The 17956-nt window shown below is 43.8% G+C and overlaps 2 protein-coding genes across 2 annotated transcripts in view; one reads left to right on the forward strand and one right to left on the reverse strand.

The window, feature by feature from the left end:
• Positions 1 to 931: 931 nt before the first annotated feature.
• Positions 932 to 17956, reverse strand: part of LOC119658764 (rabankyrin-5) — a 135147-nt gene continuing 118122 nt past the window's right edge. The window contains exons 3-6 of the mRNA XM_038066462.1: positions 4347 to 4481; positions 3922 to 4016; positions 1563 to 3860; positions 932 to 1506 (exon numbers count right to left, since the gene is read on the reverse strand). Coding sequence (XP_037922390.1) covers positions 1377 to 1506; positions 1563 to 3860; positions 3922 to 4016; positions 4347 to 4481 — 2658 coding nt within the window. The 3' untranslated portion in view covers positions 932 to 1376. The remainder of the gene's footprint in view (positions 1507 to 1562; positions 3861 to 3921; positions 4017 to 4346; positions 4482 to 17956) is intronic.
• The window catches only part of LOC119658765, a 77749-nt gene continuing 73367 nt past the window's right edge, over positions 13575 to 17956 (forward strand). Inside the window, exon 1 of the mRNA XM_038066463.1 lies at positions 13575 to 14624. Within this exon, the coding sequence (XP_037922391.1) occupies positions 14564 to 14624 (61 nt within the window). The 5' untranslated portion in view covers positions 13575 to 14563. The remainder of the gene's footprint in view (positions 14625 to 17956) is intronic.

The following is a 17956-nucleotide window of genomic DNA, read 5'->3' on the forward strand; positions in this document are numbered from 1 at the left end:
TCGTCGAACGGCATCCACGACTTGTATAACAGCATCAACTGTGGATCTCCCTGCTCTAAAACGAAACTGCCGAGGAAATAAATCTCCGGCAGCGCGTATCGCTTCAGCAAGTCTACTTCTGATGAGCTTTTCGAGCACTTTTCCAACAGTGTTAAGCATACATAGTGGGCAGTATGAAGACGGCAACTCGGGGACACCTTTCCTTTGTGGATTAGCGCAAGCCTCGCCACCTTCCAACGAGCAGGGAAAGTGCCCTCTTTCAGGCAAGCGTTGAATGCGCCGAGCAGTAGGTCTGGTCGGAATACCAGTTTGTATACCTTTGCTGGAATAATATCGGGCCCTGGCGCCTTCTTGCTTTTCAAAGAGAGAACTGCCAGTTCCAACTCTTTTATAGAGAAAAGTGGACAGTCCTCTGCGCTCTCCACGCCAACGTCATCATCCCATACGAGCTACTCAGGGAATAGTGCCCTTACAATGCGGTCCATCTGCTCGGCCTTAAGTGAACAGGGTTTCCGCAGAGCCCCAATTTTTTTTCTCCATAGCACTTCTTCAGGTGCCCTAGGTGCGAAAAGTCGTTGAAGGACGCCGGACAAACACCTTAACCTCTATTTTAATGAACACAGCACAGGCTGTGGATGTCTATAACGAGAAAGCACTTCAATGCTTTTCTGTTGAAGCCCCAAATTTTCCGAGCAACGAGTTCCACTATAAGTTTTAATCTGTACAAATTTACACTGTTATAACGAAGTTACATAGCTTTGTTTTTGGCGACCTTGGAAAAGCAGAGTAGCATTTTAATCTAAAGTGATAGCGTCTTTAATAAAACTTAATAAACTTATTTTCAAGTGAAGTTGTAAAATATATAAACGACAGATTGCAGAAATACAGACATGAAAGATAAAAGAAGTTTCTAAAGAAGATAAGGAAAAACTTATCTAAATAAAATATTAAACATTTTTATTTTCAGCAATGGTTTTATAATTTCGTTAACAGTATTATGCATTAAACTTAAATTGCGTCTTATAAACGTTCTCAAAGTATCTTGTGTGTTCTACTTTAGTCTTGAACTCGATTTTTAATGCGATCTCAATAAAACACGTCGATAGTAAGCGATAACTACAAAAAATATGAATTCGAAAATAGTTAATTTTCATTTTTGTAAATAAAAGAGTAGAAGGAATGAAGGAATCTCATCAATATTTCAATACTCGAAGTAATCACCGTAAAGAGCTTTCAACTATTTGTCTGCAACTGCAGTTACTTTGTATCTTCTTTCAAATGTAGTAAAAACGAAGAGCAGTTTGTTCGTCAAGTTGAATAAAACAACGTTAGGATCTAGCTTTGTTAGGGACGCGATTCCTTTAGTATAACACGGTTTAGCTGCTTCCAATCTGAAGCACGTCGAAACAAACCGTGCACACTCGTACCGGTTTATAAATTCCGAATTTAATGATCGGCACGTCGTTGTTCGAGCATCGCGAACACAAAATTCGACCGCAATGACGACTGAAATGAGTCAAAGACAATCAAATAAGTCAACATAGCTACAAAGAGGTCCTTACCAGTGATGTTTTCTCATTGTTATAGTGAATTTCGTACCGCACTCCTGACACATATCAGACGTAGCCCAAGGTGACTCCTGCGGCAGTTGGTCTAGAAGTTTGTGCAATAATTGATCGGTTGCTAGTTTGAAGTTAAATATAGTAACGCCGTCTTTATTCTCTGCCCCTAGGCATGCTCCGTTCTTGACTAACACTTTACAAAGTGGTGCCTGACCACGCATGAACGCCAAGAGCAATGGCGTATTTCCATCCATATCAGGTTCATTGATTGGATACTTTGGCATACATTCTAGAAACAGCTCACAAATTGCCGCTGCTGTATTGTCCTTACCGCTACGACACAACTCATGCATGGGATTACGTCCTTTTATATTTACTGTTTCAGCGTTAATACTAGACTCTGTTAAGAGTTCCCGACAAATTGGTAAATGACCCTCACGGACGGCTATATGTAATGCGTTGTTTCCCTCGCTGTCAACAGCATCGAAATTGGCACCATTTTGAAGGAGTGCCGACACAGCGGGTAGGTTTCCACGTTCTGCAGCGACATGCAAAGCCGTCTTCTGAGTGGCATCTCTTTCGTTGATACGTGCTCCTGCAAGTATTAGATTCCGAATGATCATTTCATTCTTAGAGGCCGCAGCTAAGTGCAAGGGAGGGGTTAGGTTCACATCTCGGACGATCGAATTGACATCAACGTGAATAGCTAGAAGGAACAGCACACTTTCTAAATCGTCTTTCATAATAGCTGTGTGCAGGAAATTTCGTCCTCGCTGATCCATTTGTTCGGCCGCGTTCGGTAATCGATCCAGAATATTTTGGGCTGCTTTATGGTTTCGCACTGTGAGTGCCGCTGCGAATGGTGTATTACCAGCTTTATCGCGAGTTTCTAAGTCTATGTTGGGGTGACATAGCAGAATGCCAATGATTTCACTGTGCTGGTTGTCAATGGCAACATGTAGCGGAGTTTTGTTGTCACAGTCTAAAGAGTTTACGTTTGCCCCGTGATCGATTAGTGTCTGTAATGTCTTTATTAGTCCCCATTGGCAACACAAATGTAATGGAGATGCCTTTTCTTTGGCTTCTTCTGCACCCTGACCATTCGGTCCAGGTTGTCTTGGTGAATCCAAATCGCAACCACTCTTTATTAGGAAAACCGCGATATTCTCTTTGTTTTCATCTATCGCCCGATGCAATAGAGTTTGTAAGCAGCCTTCAGGTCCTGGACCCCAGCAGTCTGTGTCTACTCCATGTCTTACCAACACTTGGGCCACATCTTCCTGATCAGAGTCCAGAGCTGTCCAGAGTGGTGGATCACCTTTATTGTCTGGTGCACTGAATGGCACTCCACGAGTACAAAGGGCGTCCACAACTTTCGCAAGTCGGCAATGAATAGCGAGTTGCAAGGGCGATTCCTGATCAGCCGTCAAAGCATTCATATCAGCTCCTTGATTTAGTAGAAAAACGGCCGTTTCATCATCTTGATTAAGTATTGCCTGATGCAAAAGGGTCATATCTTGACCATTGCGTGCATTTACATCGGCTCCACCCTCAATCAAAATTGACACCAAGTCGTTTTTGTTCAAAGCTAATGCCAAACTAAGAGGCGAATCGCCAGCGGCATTTTTGACATTGAAGTCAGGTTTCTCACCATCCCCATCGCTTTTTTTGAACGCGACAAACTCTTTCAACACATCCGGGTGATTCCCTTCTATAGCAAAGTGTATAGCGGATTTCAGTTCGGCTACACTGGATTGAAGGTTCGATGAAGCACCCTTTTCAAGTAACTTCCTAACCAGTTTTGCAAGCCCCATTTGACTAGCAATATGTAGTACCGTTATACCCTTGGCATTCACATGGTTCAAATCAGCATAGTCTACTAGAAAGACTGCTGCATCCTCCAATTTTTCCAGAGCCAAAATCGCAAGTAAATTATCTCGCGTGTTAGAATTCAATTGATTAGGTCTGGCTCCTTTCTCGAGAAGTTTTCGGGCTAAATCGAAAGGTATCCCATCCGTTTGGGGTGGCGTCAATGAAAGCTGTAAGGCACATTTTTCATCAGATGTTCGAATGTTTAAGTCTATTTGTGGAGAGTCAAGAAGTAGATCAATCATATCTTTGTGTTTGGAAATGATGGCCACATGTAAGGGGGTAAATCCTTCGGCATTTTGAGCATTTACATCGGCATTGAGTTGAAGAATTTGCTTGCCTACTGAAAGCATCTCTTGGTAGGTTTCAGGATCGACAGAGTTTTCGGAAGAAGCGCACACTAAGTGTAGAGCTGTATCTTTGGTTGACCTAAAAGATTAAGCGGAACATATAATACGCTATAGTTAGTTGAGTAGCTGGAGGTCATTACTTCGATGTTAAATTGACATTGCAGTTTTTGTCGAGGAGGAACTTTGCGGAGAATCCATCGCCACGTTTCACAGCATCTATGAGTAAAGTGCATCCCTGAAAAGAGCCGTGAAAATGGTTATCTATGTCGTCTAACGATCGTTTAATGAATGCGTAAACTCGCGCGAGTCAACGTTCAGAATTCACTCCCAACTAGAGCTCATCAACCCCAGCATAAGCTTCGAACCACAGAGGCTATGGACCGGAAAGTCTATGGCTCATGTGTGAGGAGATCAAATCCCAAAAGTATGAAATGACCGTCCAAATTTGATTAATATGAATCTTAATATTCCAATCACAACTTCACAATCTGAATTGTCGTAAAGTCGTAAAGTTTATTGGCACAATTGCGTGCAGCTCGCTATAATTGTAGTGATTTGGACATACCTCAGCATCGTAAGCGTTCACGTCAGCAGCACCATTTTGAACGAGCGTTTGAGCAATCCCGGTACTCCGACTGAGTAGAGCCATCCCCAACGGAAGCTGGCCCTGCGGTGAAACACTGTTGACTATCTCCGATAGCTGAAATAACAACAAAAATAAGATGTCGACAATTAGGCATGTGAAACAATAAAATGATAATTTTTAAAATTGTTATGATGAATGTGGCGTGTGAATATTTAAACATTTGAAAGAGAATCTTAAGACTGAATTACGTTACGAAACATCCTCGGCGGAAATAAGCTCAAGTGCACTTGAAGAGCGTTTTTGCTTTCGCTATGGTAGCAAAGAATTAATAGGCTGTAATCCATTTCCTTTAGGTATTTTGATAGTTTTTAGATACATTAGACAACTTTAGCATTGGAAGTAAAGAAGGTCATTTGTAATGATTTTTTAGTAAAACGACAGTGACCAAAACATGTACTTAAATGAGTGGTCGGTCTAGGCTGTGATGGTTGGACATATAAAGATTCATCAAGAAATACAATTGCATCTTTTGATTGTAATGGGAATGATAAGCTTTGAAAAAAGGTTTCATTCTGAAATCATATTGAAAATTTTAGCGCTCAAAATGGAGGTGTAGTTAGGAAGGGAACATCTCTGATGATGTAAATATTTGGATACGCAGTTTGAAAAGTCCCTAAGGTCATCACAAAAGCACTTTGTTAATCAATCCAAATCTAGCTTTCTTTGAGTATAATTTAAGAAAGATGTTTCCTTGTTTGGCTAAAGGTTCCTCGAATGTACAAGGAGTGCCCAAGAACACCTTAAAATCTTGATTAACCCAAAGCAGACGAGTTTCCGCTCTGAATTTTCCTGCACTCTCCATATTAATATCCTTCGGACCATTATGAGGCTTTTAATGACTTAAAACCGCGGGCACTATAGAACAATTCCATTTCAGAAGTCAGCCGGGAATTAAGGTAGTGGATCTTAGTGCTTAGGATCAGTGTTAGATGAATGCTGTGACGGGGAAAGGGTAGTCGTCGGATTACCAAGTTGCCAGCTCCAGTGTCAGAGGTGGATTCTCGTGTGGTTTTTGACAGGACTCACATTGAGATTGTATTACTTGGTGTTCCCCGCAACCGTAGCAGAAACGTTTCCAAGATCTTCGACACTCATCGAATCGATGCCTCACTTCCTTACAGCTTTAACAACCTTGCGCGGCGATAGCTTCCCCCACGGGATCCTGCGATTGCCACTGACCCCTATCGTAGCTGGGAAAGGGATTTATTTCTTCGACCTTCCCTCTACCTATTCCGCTATAGCACCAACTGCTAAAACTGGTACACAGTCGAGGGGAAATGTAAAATCGTCCTCTGAAGGGAGTAACCCAGGTCGGAGAATTTTAACTAGGTCCGGCTCCGACATGGGACGATCCAAACGTTCCACAATCTTGAGTATCGTACCACATTTGGTCCCGCAAATCGCAATCTAAAACCTGATCCTTGAAGCGGTCCTGCAACGCAGATTTCGATCATTCCCAGTTCAATTGACCCCGGCACCGATAATGTTGCCAGTATCAGCCATCAGGACTAATGGCTAAAAAGCAAGTGGGCGTGCTAGCACAATTCCAGATTCTCGCTCAGGGTGGACCGCGCTGATACTTCCACTTGGAACAGGTATCGCTCCACTGGAATAGTGTTCTCCTGCTCTATGAACTTCACGTTCTACAAATTTATGATATGATACATCGTAGCTCGCAACTCTCACTTTAAAAAGGGGCATGTTCCAATATAACAGCCTGAGCATGCCAAGGTAGGTAGGGAACTTCTAAGGCCGCACTTCACTGTACATCTGAGGCAGGAGAAACATCGATTGAGGATTTCATTTTAGATTTTTGATAGCTCTCCCCACTTGGTTGTTTCCGGTCACCCATGATGGTCTTCAGATCATCGCCAATCGCATTTAAATCAATACAAGCACTATGCGGAGTTTAGATCCCAACTTCACCTGCTCTAAATCAATTTCAATAGGGCTTCCGACCCAGTCAACAGAGTTTATCTTAAATACTGTACGCAGGGGAGGCATTGCGGAGAAACTAATACCTACTATCAAACCGACATATGATGTCACGTGCTATCTCTGGATTTGGAGATGAAACAAACAGAGAACAAACCCTAGGTTCTTCGTCTGACAAGTTATCATAGTATCTCTGCTTCCCGTGGAAACCATATCCAGTCTTCACACATATCCTTATGGTACCACACGAGCACAATCAAATCATGCATCCGACCTGCTTTCCGGGCTCATTCTAGTTGTTCGAATTTCTTTCAATCCCATTCGCCTCAGACCCTTGCATCTCTTCTACGAGATTAAAGGGACCGATGTTTTACAGGCATCACTCCACTTCCTCCTCTCCTCCAAGAACATCGGATAATGGAACATACTATACTTCGAACCCTCGCGTTTGGCGGTTTATTCGGGACAGTCGTAAGAGTTGTCCAATCCAAAGGGATGCAAATACTTTCTATAAATACCGGGTCTTGCGGCAAGTATCAATTCAATTATTCATGTCTTCGCTCCACTAACCTCTAAATATATGAGACCAGTATATGTATCCAGCGGTCCTTTTCAGAATCAGCCTATCGTTGCTTCTATCTTCAATAGTCTTTCCTAGTGGTTTTTTGGGGTCTATAGTTACTTGGGACAGATTCCCTCTGGTAGATATTAAGCTCCTCATTCCTTAGAAGATCCAAAGGGATCCTTCCTGGGATGGTAACACACTGTCTCAGCCAATATTTCTGATGCGCTGAACCTACCCTGCTTTAGCTCCATTGCCCAATCCACCAATCCCGAGCCACATCATTGACCATTTTTATAATCTCGACCGTAGAACAGGCTCGCGGAAATCCAGACTGTCGCTTCGATAAGCCATTCGCAAGTCCGCTAAACGACAGTAAGGTTTTACATGCAGCAGCCAACTTGAGGACTTTACTCGGAATTCCTCATCCTGGAGCCCGCTTATCGTTATTATATCCCCAGGTCCACCGGAGTTCCTTCTCAGTAACATCAGGATTCGAAAAGATGTTCCGTTGGATCGTAACTGAAGTCGACTCTCCTACAGAAAAATGATTGCAATTATTTTCAACAGGAACCGTGGGCACGTCATTATACTGTATACAGACTTATCTGTATAGTGAGGCTTTATAGGAGGCCATATATAGATATTCGCAGACGAACTTCCGACCAATCAGTTACCAAACAGAATTCGGCTCGCGCCTCCGTTGTCGGATGACCCAAGTGATTAGGGCGATTAGAGTTTCTCCACTACCACTCAACTACTGTTTTCGCTAATTCGACAATACTGGGGATCCGAGATTTTTTTTCAGGAGGGGGAAGAAAGGAATGATCGTTAGGATTCCGAAGAAGGTCACCCGGCTTGAGTGTAATAATAAGAGCGGTATTTGCGAGCTCTATGATGTCGTCAAGATGATAGCTACAATAATCCTGTAACAAATCAAAGAAAGCTGCTATGACTAGTCGAGAACGGGAGATTTCAGCTCCTGATCATCCTGTACTGACCACATTAGAACCTTTCGAATCGTTCGGGAACAATGTGTAGAGTTCGGACAGGCATTTTGGCGGAATTAATCGCAAAGGAAACTCAAAGGAACCGGTTCAGACGATTCAAGGAAGAATTTATGTTGGAGCTCAAGAAATTCAAGGATGTATCCTTGGATAAATCCTTGAGTTGAATTGAAAAGTCCTTATGGCTGGAGACAGACAAAAATTCTAGCAGAAATGAGATCACTATAGGGTACATAATTATAGATAAGCTCATTATAAAGGAGGAATTTCGCGAAATATTGGAGAAGGAGTTTACCCTTATCGGAGTTCAGAATTCGGCGGTCAAAATGACGAAACACGTACGGTAGGATGCAGACCACTATAATTTGCGCACTAGTAGAAGCACAACGTTAGCCAAGAAAGCCGCTTAGCATATTAATGGGCACTACAGTGATCACCATGCTATATGTATGGATATGAAAGGGGAATCGAGCTTTAAAAATCTCGGGAAGGATGGGGAAAACTTTTGAAGGGGACACGATTTTCGCGTTGCACGAGAGTAGTACATATGACACTGATCGTTCCGGCATAGGGAAAGTTATCTCGTTACCAATAGGCCATTGGATGCTTCAATTTTTAGAAAGAGATTCCGCCATGAATTAAATTACAGCGAATCAATGCCTGACGATTGGCAACGAGGCATTATCTGTCTCATACATAAAAAGGGAAATATCACACAGTGCAGTAATTATAGAGGTATCACCTTGCTGAGTACCATCTATAAGATATTCTCCTCTATCTTGCTAGGCCGGATAGCCCCATACGCCCAGAACATCATTGACCCATACCAAAGAGGTTCCACTCCAGGCAAATCAGCAACAGATCAGATTTTCTCTGTGCGGCAAGCGATGGAAAAACTGTTGGAATATGGACAACAGCCTATGATAGCCTATGATAGCATAGCCAGGGTAAAAGTGTACACGGCCATGAGAGAATTCGGTATCCCGACGAAATTAATAAGACTGACTAGGCTGACTCTGACCAATGTGCGAGGCCAGATAAAAGCAGCAGGACCACTCTCAAGACCATTCGACATCAACAACGGTCTACGAAAAGGGGATGCGCTATCATGCGTCCTCTTTAACCTGGCCCTCGAGAAAGTGATCCGTGATGCTGAGGTAAATGCAAGAGGTACGAACCTCTTTAAGTCCACCCAACTACTGGCCTATGCTGACGGTATCGACATCATGGGAAGAACCACTCGAGACGTACAAACTGCCTTCATCCAGATCGAGCAGGCGGCGTGAGATCTTGAGCTGCACATCAATGAAGGCAAGACAAAATATATGGTGGCAACGTCAGCACCGAAGACGAATCAACCAACAACATCAAACCGCACTGGTCAAACACGAAGAAGAATAAGGATAGGAGAATACAACTTTGAGACCGTTGACAATTTCTTTTATCTAGGGTCGAAAATCACAACCGATAACAGCTACGATGATGAAATCCGTACACGGTTGTTGTCAGCCAACAGAGCCTATTTCAGCTTACAAAGACTGTTCCGCTCGAAACGTCTCACCATAGGGTCAAAACTCTTACTGTACAAGACTATGATCTTGCCAGTCCTCGGAAACTTGGGTTCTTAGCAAGAAAAATTGCGAACTCTCGGCCGTGTTCGAGACAAGGATCCTCCGTAGAATTTTTGGCCCCCTACATGAGAATGGACGATCTATGAGCGATACCATGACCGTGCGGTTGTGGATAAAATCCTGCTCAATAGGTTACGGTGGGCGGGTCACTTAATCCGTATGGATGAGGATGATCCCACCCGGAAAGTCTATAAGGGCAATATCTATGGTAGAAAAAGAAGATGAGGCCCTGCCTGAGATGGAGCGATGGCGTAGGTCAGGACGCCAGACAGCTTTTAGGGATATCGAATTGGTGGACCTCGGCGCAAAACCGGGATGTCTGGAGTTTCTTATTAAGGCAGGCCTAGACCGGATACCGGTTGTTGCGCCGTTGATGATGATATATTAGTATATCGAGAAGCAATCGCAGCAGAGTAAGGGGCATTGGAGGTAGCCAAACACACAGCAGAATGAAAGCAGCATTTGATATTGGATATTGCCGAAATCATAAAAAAATAAACGATACAAGAAAACTAGACCCGTATGAAAGCCTTCATATTTCTCATATTTCTAAAGTCCCCGGGAAAAAGTTTGAACAGCAAGCAATTATTCGAGGAGGAAGAGAACAGACAACTGGTCCTTGGAATAAGATTATATGAAAATGATAAATGTTTTTCGGAATTCTAGGAAAATATGGTCGTTTTGGTTTTCTAGCTATAAACAAGTCGCTTATAAGAATGTTCCAGAATGCCGACGAGACGAAATGCGGACAAAGATGGCTCAATCATAGCAGATCCATTTTACGTGTCTTCTTTAGTCGAAAGTGCCTATAAACTCATAGAGACGAAAGAACGTGAGTTCAGTTTAGCGATGAAGATCTAAAGCATATTTAGAACTATATGAGACGTCTGGTAGATAGAGATCCAGAAGTCTCGGTCCTCTCCGTCTCCAGACCCAACCACTAATTAGCGGCAGCGAATTCCACGCATATTGCAAACTTACGTGGGGCTTCATTTTGGCTGACATCAGCATCTCAGCATCCCCACATTAGGCGCAGACTTCCTGTGTGGCTATGGCGTACTGATGGATGTGTAGCATTGGTCCTTGCTAGACCTTATAATCTCTCTTAGGTTGTCATCATTTTGGAAGACGTTGTCGAACCGTTCCTCCCTTAACCACCCCAGAAGCTCGCTGTTGGATAGAAAGAGTTACTTAAGCGGGGCCTGTGCGTCTAATACCTGTCGATCAACTCCACTCTATCTGGTCCCCAAGTCTAATGGTGTTGCCATTCACCTTTTAGAGATTACAGACATCTGAATGCTCAAATTATTCCGGACCTTTGCGCATTAATAATAATAATAATGGAAGGCGCAGTGAGATTTTACCGCAACCTTCCGTATGAAGCCTTGTGCTCTAACCACTCAGCTATCCGGACACGGTAAATTCTCGGGTTTTCTCGATGCTGGATCTCGCCAGTGCTTACCATCGAATACCAATGTAGCTCCCCAAGATATTCCAAAGACAGCAATTTGCACATCTTTTTGCCTTTGGGTTCATCCACTCTGTACTAACTTGGACTTCTATTTCGTTTACTAGGATGACATGTTGGTTGCCCCTTCTACCGAGTCCGAGCATTTGGCACATCTCCAGTGAATTTTTCAACGCCTCCATGATAATGGCCTACTTAATAACGTTCAAAAATGCAGATTTCTCCAGCAGCAGGTGCAATTTTTAGGTCATTCCATCACCCTTGTTGGCGTACAACCCAGATAAGGAACGAGCAATCGCGAGCTTTCCACTGGTAAACTACTACCGTCATTTATAATAATAATAATCGTTGGCGCAACAATCCAATTAGATCAGGGCCTTGAAGTGTGTTAGAGCACTTTTATTCAAGACCGTAATGGGACACTATGTACAGGATTACAGTACCCTATAGGAGGCAATGTGGTCAGCATTGCGCTCGCCCGAGATTATTATCCTGATTTGACTCAGGTGCTCATTCACAGCTGAGTCGACTGGTATCCGACGTCTAATCACGATACAAATCCCACTGCTACCAGTGAGATTTGGACCGCAACCTTCCATACGATAGCCTTGTGCTCTAACCACTGACCTTTCCAGACACGATCATTCCCTGCCCAAAGTCGCTCTCCACTAGTCCCTACTTAATGCCTCCCTGCCTGGCCCTAAGACCAAGAATCTCGGAAGACTACGTGGTTTCCAGAAGCCGTCTAAACGTATTCGTCAATGCCTCAGACAGCGCATTAGGCGGCGCTATTCACCAGATAGTGAACCAAAGCTGGCAACCGTTGGTTTTCTTTTCAAAACGGTTGAATCCTGTTCAACGGAATAACAGCGTCTACGATTGTGATTCACTAGCCGCGCATCTAAGCATCAAGTACTTGCGTTTCACCTTGCTCCCGGACCAAGTCTCTAACTTTTGCCTTACGATAGAAGCGCAACATAGTGTCCTCTAGCCAACTTCGGTATTTAACTTTTATCAGCCAATTTACATCGGACATACAACATGCGCCCGGTAAAGACAACTTAGTCGTTGACGCTTTGTCTCAGATTTCCAAGATCAATATCCCAGCAACAGTCGATTTTTCGGTAATCGCTGTAGCCCAGAAGGATGACGCAGTTTTTCAGAGTCGGAGTTGCAGTGGGACTCCAAATATAAGTTCAAGGAGCGCTTTATCTTCGGCTCATCTTTCTCTATTGTTGTGAGATCTTTGAAAAGGAACCTAGGCCATATATTCCGGCCACTTTTCGTAAGGAAGTGTTTCGCTCAGTGCACGATCTTACTATCCTGCGCACACCGGCATTCCGACAATGAACTGGCTAATCTCCATGAAGTATTTCTGGCCGATCGTGAAGAGAGAGTGCATCGCAAACCAGAAGTATAAAGTCACTAGGCATGCCCGGAAGGAAGTAGGAGTATTCTCTAAGTTGACAAAGTGCTTCCACACCATACACCTCGATATTGTAGGCCCTCTGCGAGACTCGCAGGGTCAGAAGTATTGCCTCACGATCATTGATCCATTTACGCGGTGGCCTGATGCAATACCTATCAAGGACATTACAGGAAAGCTGAAAACGCCAGAAAGTAATATCTAAACGGTGGTCCTGTATGATTGGGGCTGGAGAAAACGGTCAATGTTTTTTTAATGAGTGCGAATCCCACTCGCGACTGCTCTATTTCAGAGGTCTTTCTATAGTTCTTATAGGGACAAAAACAAAGTTTTCCGATTCCAGTATAATCCGAATGTCCTTAAGGAGTCGAATATAAGAAAGAGAAGAAAATGTGCATCAGTGACCCCAATTTTAATGTGGAACTACCAATCTATGTTAGCCATGTTGTATCTAAAATAGACTATGCATTTTTACAAGCCCACTAGGGTCGGAAAGAAGTAAGGGATCAGGAAATTGTGAACTCATACCGTCCTAGGGATATTTTTATGTTCATAGGATTTTGGTTTTACTTGCGGACTCATTTCTTTGAGTCCCCAGTTGTTATCGTATTTCAATTTTGAGTGAATAACACTTTCATGAGTAACCAGGAATGTCTGTATCTAAATCCAATGTTGGAAAAAAAAAATTAAATCGGTTGCACTTAGTCAATAGTATTTAGCAATCTGTGTTAATAGGAGAATGCGAATAGTATATTAAGGAAAAAAGTTCATAATAAACGAGATCTTGTGATGGTTTATAGTACAAAACCCTAAAGCGTGTCTAATCTTTGCCACTGGCCATTTTCCGATAGCTCAGATCTCAACTTATCTTTTCCATACGCTTCTCGGCTTCATAACATAGAAAAGATGCTTCTGCCGCTGCCAGGAAAGATGCTTCTGCTGCTTGCACAGCTCAGCACACAAGTCTCAAGACACATAACATGAAAACTAGAAGGCATGGTCATGGCAAGCAATATGAAGAGCAAGTAGCATATGACGATATGGTATGGAGTGGCTGCAGGCGATTCAGGCTACAGATGTGAACTTTGAATTTGGCCACTGCCAGTTCTTGTCGTGTATTTGAGCAGTGAGCACTTGTCCGGGGTTGTTGTCCTCACAGCAGATACTTCGGATTCTATACGTGAAGGGAAAGGAAGCCGTGTTTGCCGGTAGTGTGCCTAGTGACTGAATGAAGCCGACGAAATCCCATTACTCGTACTTAGTGGGTTAAGAATCCAGAAGCTACTGAGACTTGAATTTCTATGCGCGAGAACGCCAAATGCCCCAACTTCCTATCTATGGTCAAGTGTTTTTGTCTAGTATCTTAGTAACGAATGCACACACATGAATGTATCTAGTGCGCGCGCTTAGAATAAATTCAATTTTCTAGTTAAGTGTTGGAGTATCTACGGCACATCGCAAACTAGTTGGCATAAATTTCATTAACGGGTCAATAAAAAGTGTGTGACACGGTTTAGTTAACTCATTTTGGGATGATTGTGTGAAATTCGCCACGCTGTTATCACAATAAGTGAGCTGTTATCGCCGTCTATAGACGTTATCGAAAACCCGAGAACGACAATTCCCGTCGCCTTTATCACGGGGGCACCATTCCGCTGGCATAGTTGAATTGGCATTTCGATAGTGAACTTCCTTTGGAGACACTCAGACAGCGCATTGGCTGCTCGTCGACCCCGAAAGGAATCGGTGATTAAGCGTACACTCTCCGGTTGTGGAATTGTTGTTAAACAACTTCTTTTTTGCTCCTCTACGTTTCCATCTTCGCCTGGATTCGAATTATACGGAAAATGATTCATAGAGTGTAGCGAATCCGTAGCGATCCAACTCGAAATTCTGGCTGAATGTGGTAGCCAACAACAAGTAAAAGGAATATAAGTGAAGATTTTAGGCGCCGCTTTGTGCCTTTGAAGTGATAGAAACGAAAATAGCTCTATAGCGACCAAGATACCGAATTATTATATTTTTGCTTTACGCGAATATACAGAGTTCGAGACGTTGACCGGGTGAATCAGCTTCACTAGAAGATTTGCAATTGGAAAGAACAAAGATGATCACAATGAGATTCATCACTTATGTATGCTTAGCTGTTTTATTTTCAGGTTTAATAGGTTAGTAACGTTATATTAAAATATGCAAACTATTTCGTCAGTCAGAGTGGATGCTAAGGTATCTGAATGAAGATTCTAACATTATTATAAGATGTCGGGACTCAGAAGGACAGAATGCTGCGTTATCCTTACGAAGTTCTGATGAGTGCCCCAGTAAATATGCAAGATGTCATAGTTAACTTATTTCTTACAATGTATGTTTACCAGGGCTATAAACATTCGCCGCAAGGACATCGTGAAATAACTAAAGTAAATTAAAAATGTCAATACCTTTGTCGTTATAGGCAATGCCCGTCAGTCGGCTTTGCGGGATTTCCCTAAAACCCTAATCCAAACAAATAATAAGATAGATAATACCTTAGTCATTGAAAAATCTCATAGTTCAGCCTTACATACTATTATTTATTTTTTTCTTTAGCCTTTGCCCCGTTTAATGCCAGTTCTCTTCTTTAAAAAGGAATTGAATTAATTTGAACATGTTGCAGTGAAGTAGTTATCACCTCGCTCCCTAAATGAACCAACTGACACTGTCAAACATGCGCTGAATTTCGTTTCAAATGAGCTGAATTCAGCTCTCATTCGCTCCCATTCTAGCCCAACTCTGGGAAATCGCGACCAGTTTCGATGCCTTCATCCTCGGCGGTGACCTCAACGCCAGGCCCGTATCTTGGGGCGATTCAGTTCACAACGAAAACGACGAAGTGCTCTTCGATTGGTTCCACTCAGGCCCATTCCTTAGCGCGGACATCATTAATGCGGGAGTGGCATCCTTTCCCCGTGGGTCTTCTTTCCTAGACGGCTTTATAATCTGCATGTGTCACTAGCAACCCACTCGGACCACCGTGCACTCAGCCTCTCCCTACATCTACAGCAAAGTCTCCCTTCACTCCACCATCCACATAAATGCAAATCCTTCAATCTGACAAACTGGGACGATTTCCAACGCGACTTAGCCAGTGCGCTGGACCCTCCAATGGACAAATCCCGCATCCACTCTAATGTTGAGCTAGATACATATTATACATCCGGAAAGTGAGCTCTGCCTTTGAAACTACAATTGACAAGGTAGGTCCCCAAAGAATTTTTTACCCAGTGTCCCCAGCCTGACTCTAACCAGAGCTGGGCAATCGCATAGGAAGTGCATGAGGGTTTCCCTTCCTTCTCCGCAGCTTCGGAAATGGGCCCCTTATGGGCCAGTGCCCCGTGCAGACCGCCGTAATCTTGAATACATTTGCACACGTCTGGCACAGGAGCTCCCCCGACAGCCGCCAGCGGAACACCGACTGTATTCGCCAAGGGACTGCCAAGAGCAGAGCCTTGCCTATATGTTCCTATGCCCGGGAACCCAGAGGAGAGTGACTTTGACGGTTCAGCGCGTCTCTGCACTGCCCCACCAGCCTGGAAGATGTCGTCGTTGAGTACAAGGTCTTGATGGCAGCTTGACTGTCGGTCAGAATGGCTATGTTACGCTTGGGGCTCGAATCACGCTCCAGCCATCGACAGACTTCCAATATCGCAGGTACTTCCGCCTGGAATACACTGGCGAAACCTGGGAGACCATACGACTTGGATACACCGTGTGTATTCGCGAAAACCCCCGCGCCGACTCCATAGGCCATCTTTGATCCGTCCGTAAAGAATACTGTGTCATAGTCTTGCAACACGCCGCCGGTCTTCCACTTTGCCCTGGTTGGAAGGTCCACAGCAAAGTTTCTCGTGAAGTTCAGCTTGCGTGTGACATCGTTCGTGGGGGATGCCCAGATTTCTCGAGGTATTTCATCTAGGATGTTGCTGTGGCCGTAGGACTTCGCTGTCCAGCATCCGGACTCACGTAGTCTGACGGCATTGCACGCTGCAACATATTTAATGTGGAGGTCTAGGGGGAGGAGATGCAGGAGTACATTGAGAGCATCTACCAGGTAGGACTGCAAAGCCCCCGTAGCACCTGCACACGCGGTTCTTTGAATTCTATTAAGCTTCGTTCTATTGTATTTTTTCTTCAAAGCCTGCCACCATACAATAGAGCCGTACGTTAGGATCGGACGCACTACAGCGGTGTATATCCAGAGAACCATCCTCGGCTGGAGACCCCATTTCTTTGCAAAAGTTTTCTTGGAGGCATAGAAGCCTATACAGGTCTTCTTAACCCTCAGTTCTATGTTCAACCTCCAATTTAGCTTAGGATCCAGGATTACACCCAGATACTTTACATTAGAGGAAAGAACCAATCTTTGTTCATTCAGCCGTGGTAGATGGAATTCAGGTATCCTTGTCTTGGTGGTGAATAGCATCAGTTGCGCTTTGGTTGGGTTTATGTTGAGTCCGCGTCTTTTGCTCCCCACAGGCACACCTTTCACAATGCTCCTTCCATGATGTCGCTCATAATGGACAGAAACCTCCCTGATACTAATATCACCAAGCCGTCGGCATACGCCACCACCTTCATCCCGCTACTGTCCAATGTACGTAAAATTTTGTCCATACAATTGACAAACACGCTCCAGTTAAAGAACCTGGTTATTAAAACTACGGATGCCTTTCTTAGTCCGCGATAGAAACAGACTACTGCAGCGCAGGGAACGATTATTTCATCGGTTACGGAGCAGATATAACGCTAACTACCGTCTCCTCTCTGAGATCATCAAAAATCATCATCAGATCCAGCAAAATCAATGGAGCTATTCGGTCCGAACTGAATGCATCTTACAAGAAACTCCTCAAATCCCTTAAACCCGCTCCACAAGTTTTCTTAATAATTAATCGATTGACTGGAAGAAAAAAATCTTCTATTAACTTTAACCAAATCCCGATAAAAATAGGTAACCTCTAGTGTCACTCCCCGGAGGAAAAAATATCGGCCTGCGTAGCATATTTCAGCCAATTATTCAGAGCCAAATCGCCAACGGACCCCATCTGGAACTCGGTGGTCGCCAGTATTGTCAGCGATAGAAGGTTGAGCTTGGAAGGGTCCTTTTTCTCCCAGATGCCCGGCTGATATAGTCAGAACAGGCCTGTTCGTCTTCTTCTTTACCTCCCTAGAAGAAGTCGAACTTGCAATCTCCCGGTGCAACAATAAAAAATCTTCGGGCCCCGATGGCATCTCTAACTTTGTTCTGCGGGAGTGTGCGCCTACCATCAGTGAACGTCTCGCCATCCTCTTCAACAACTGCCTGAACAACGGCCACTTCCCGGTATCTTGGAATCAGCCCATACCTATCCCTAAGAATGGGTGCTCGGGCGATCTGAAAGATATGAGGATCTCTCTTCTTTCCAATATTGGAAAAATCTTCGAACGTATCCTACTAAGTCACCTCAATAGACACTACTCCACT

The sequence above is a fragment of the Hermetia illucens genome, chromosome 6 (genome assembly GCF_905115235.1).
Source record: "Hermetia illucens chromosome 6, iHerIll2.2.curated.20191125, whole genome shotgun sequence".
Lineage (NCBI taxonomy): Eukaryota > Metazoa > Arthropoda > Insecta > Diptera > Stratiomyidae > Hermetia > Hermetia illucens.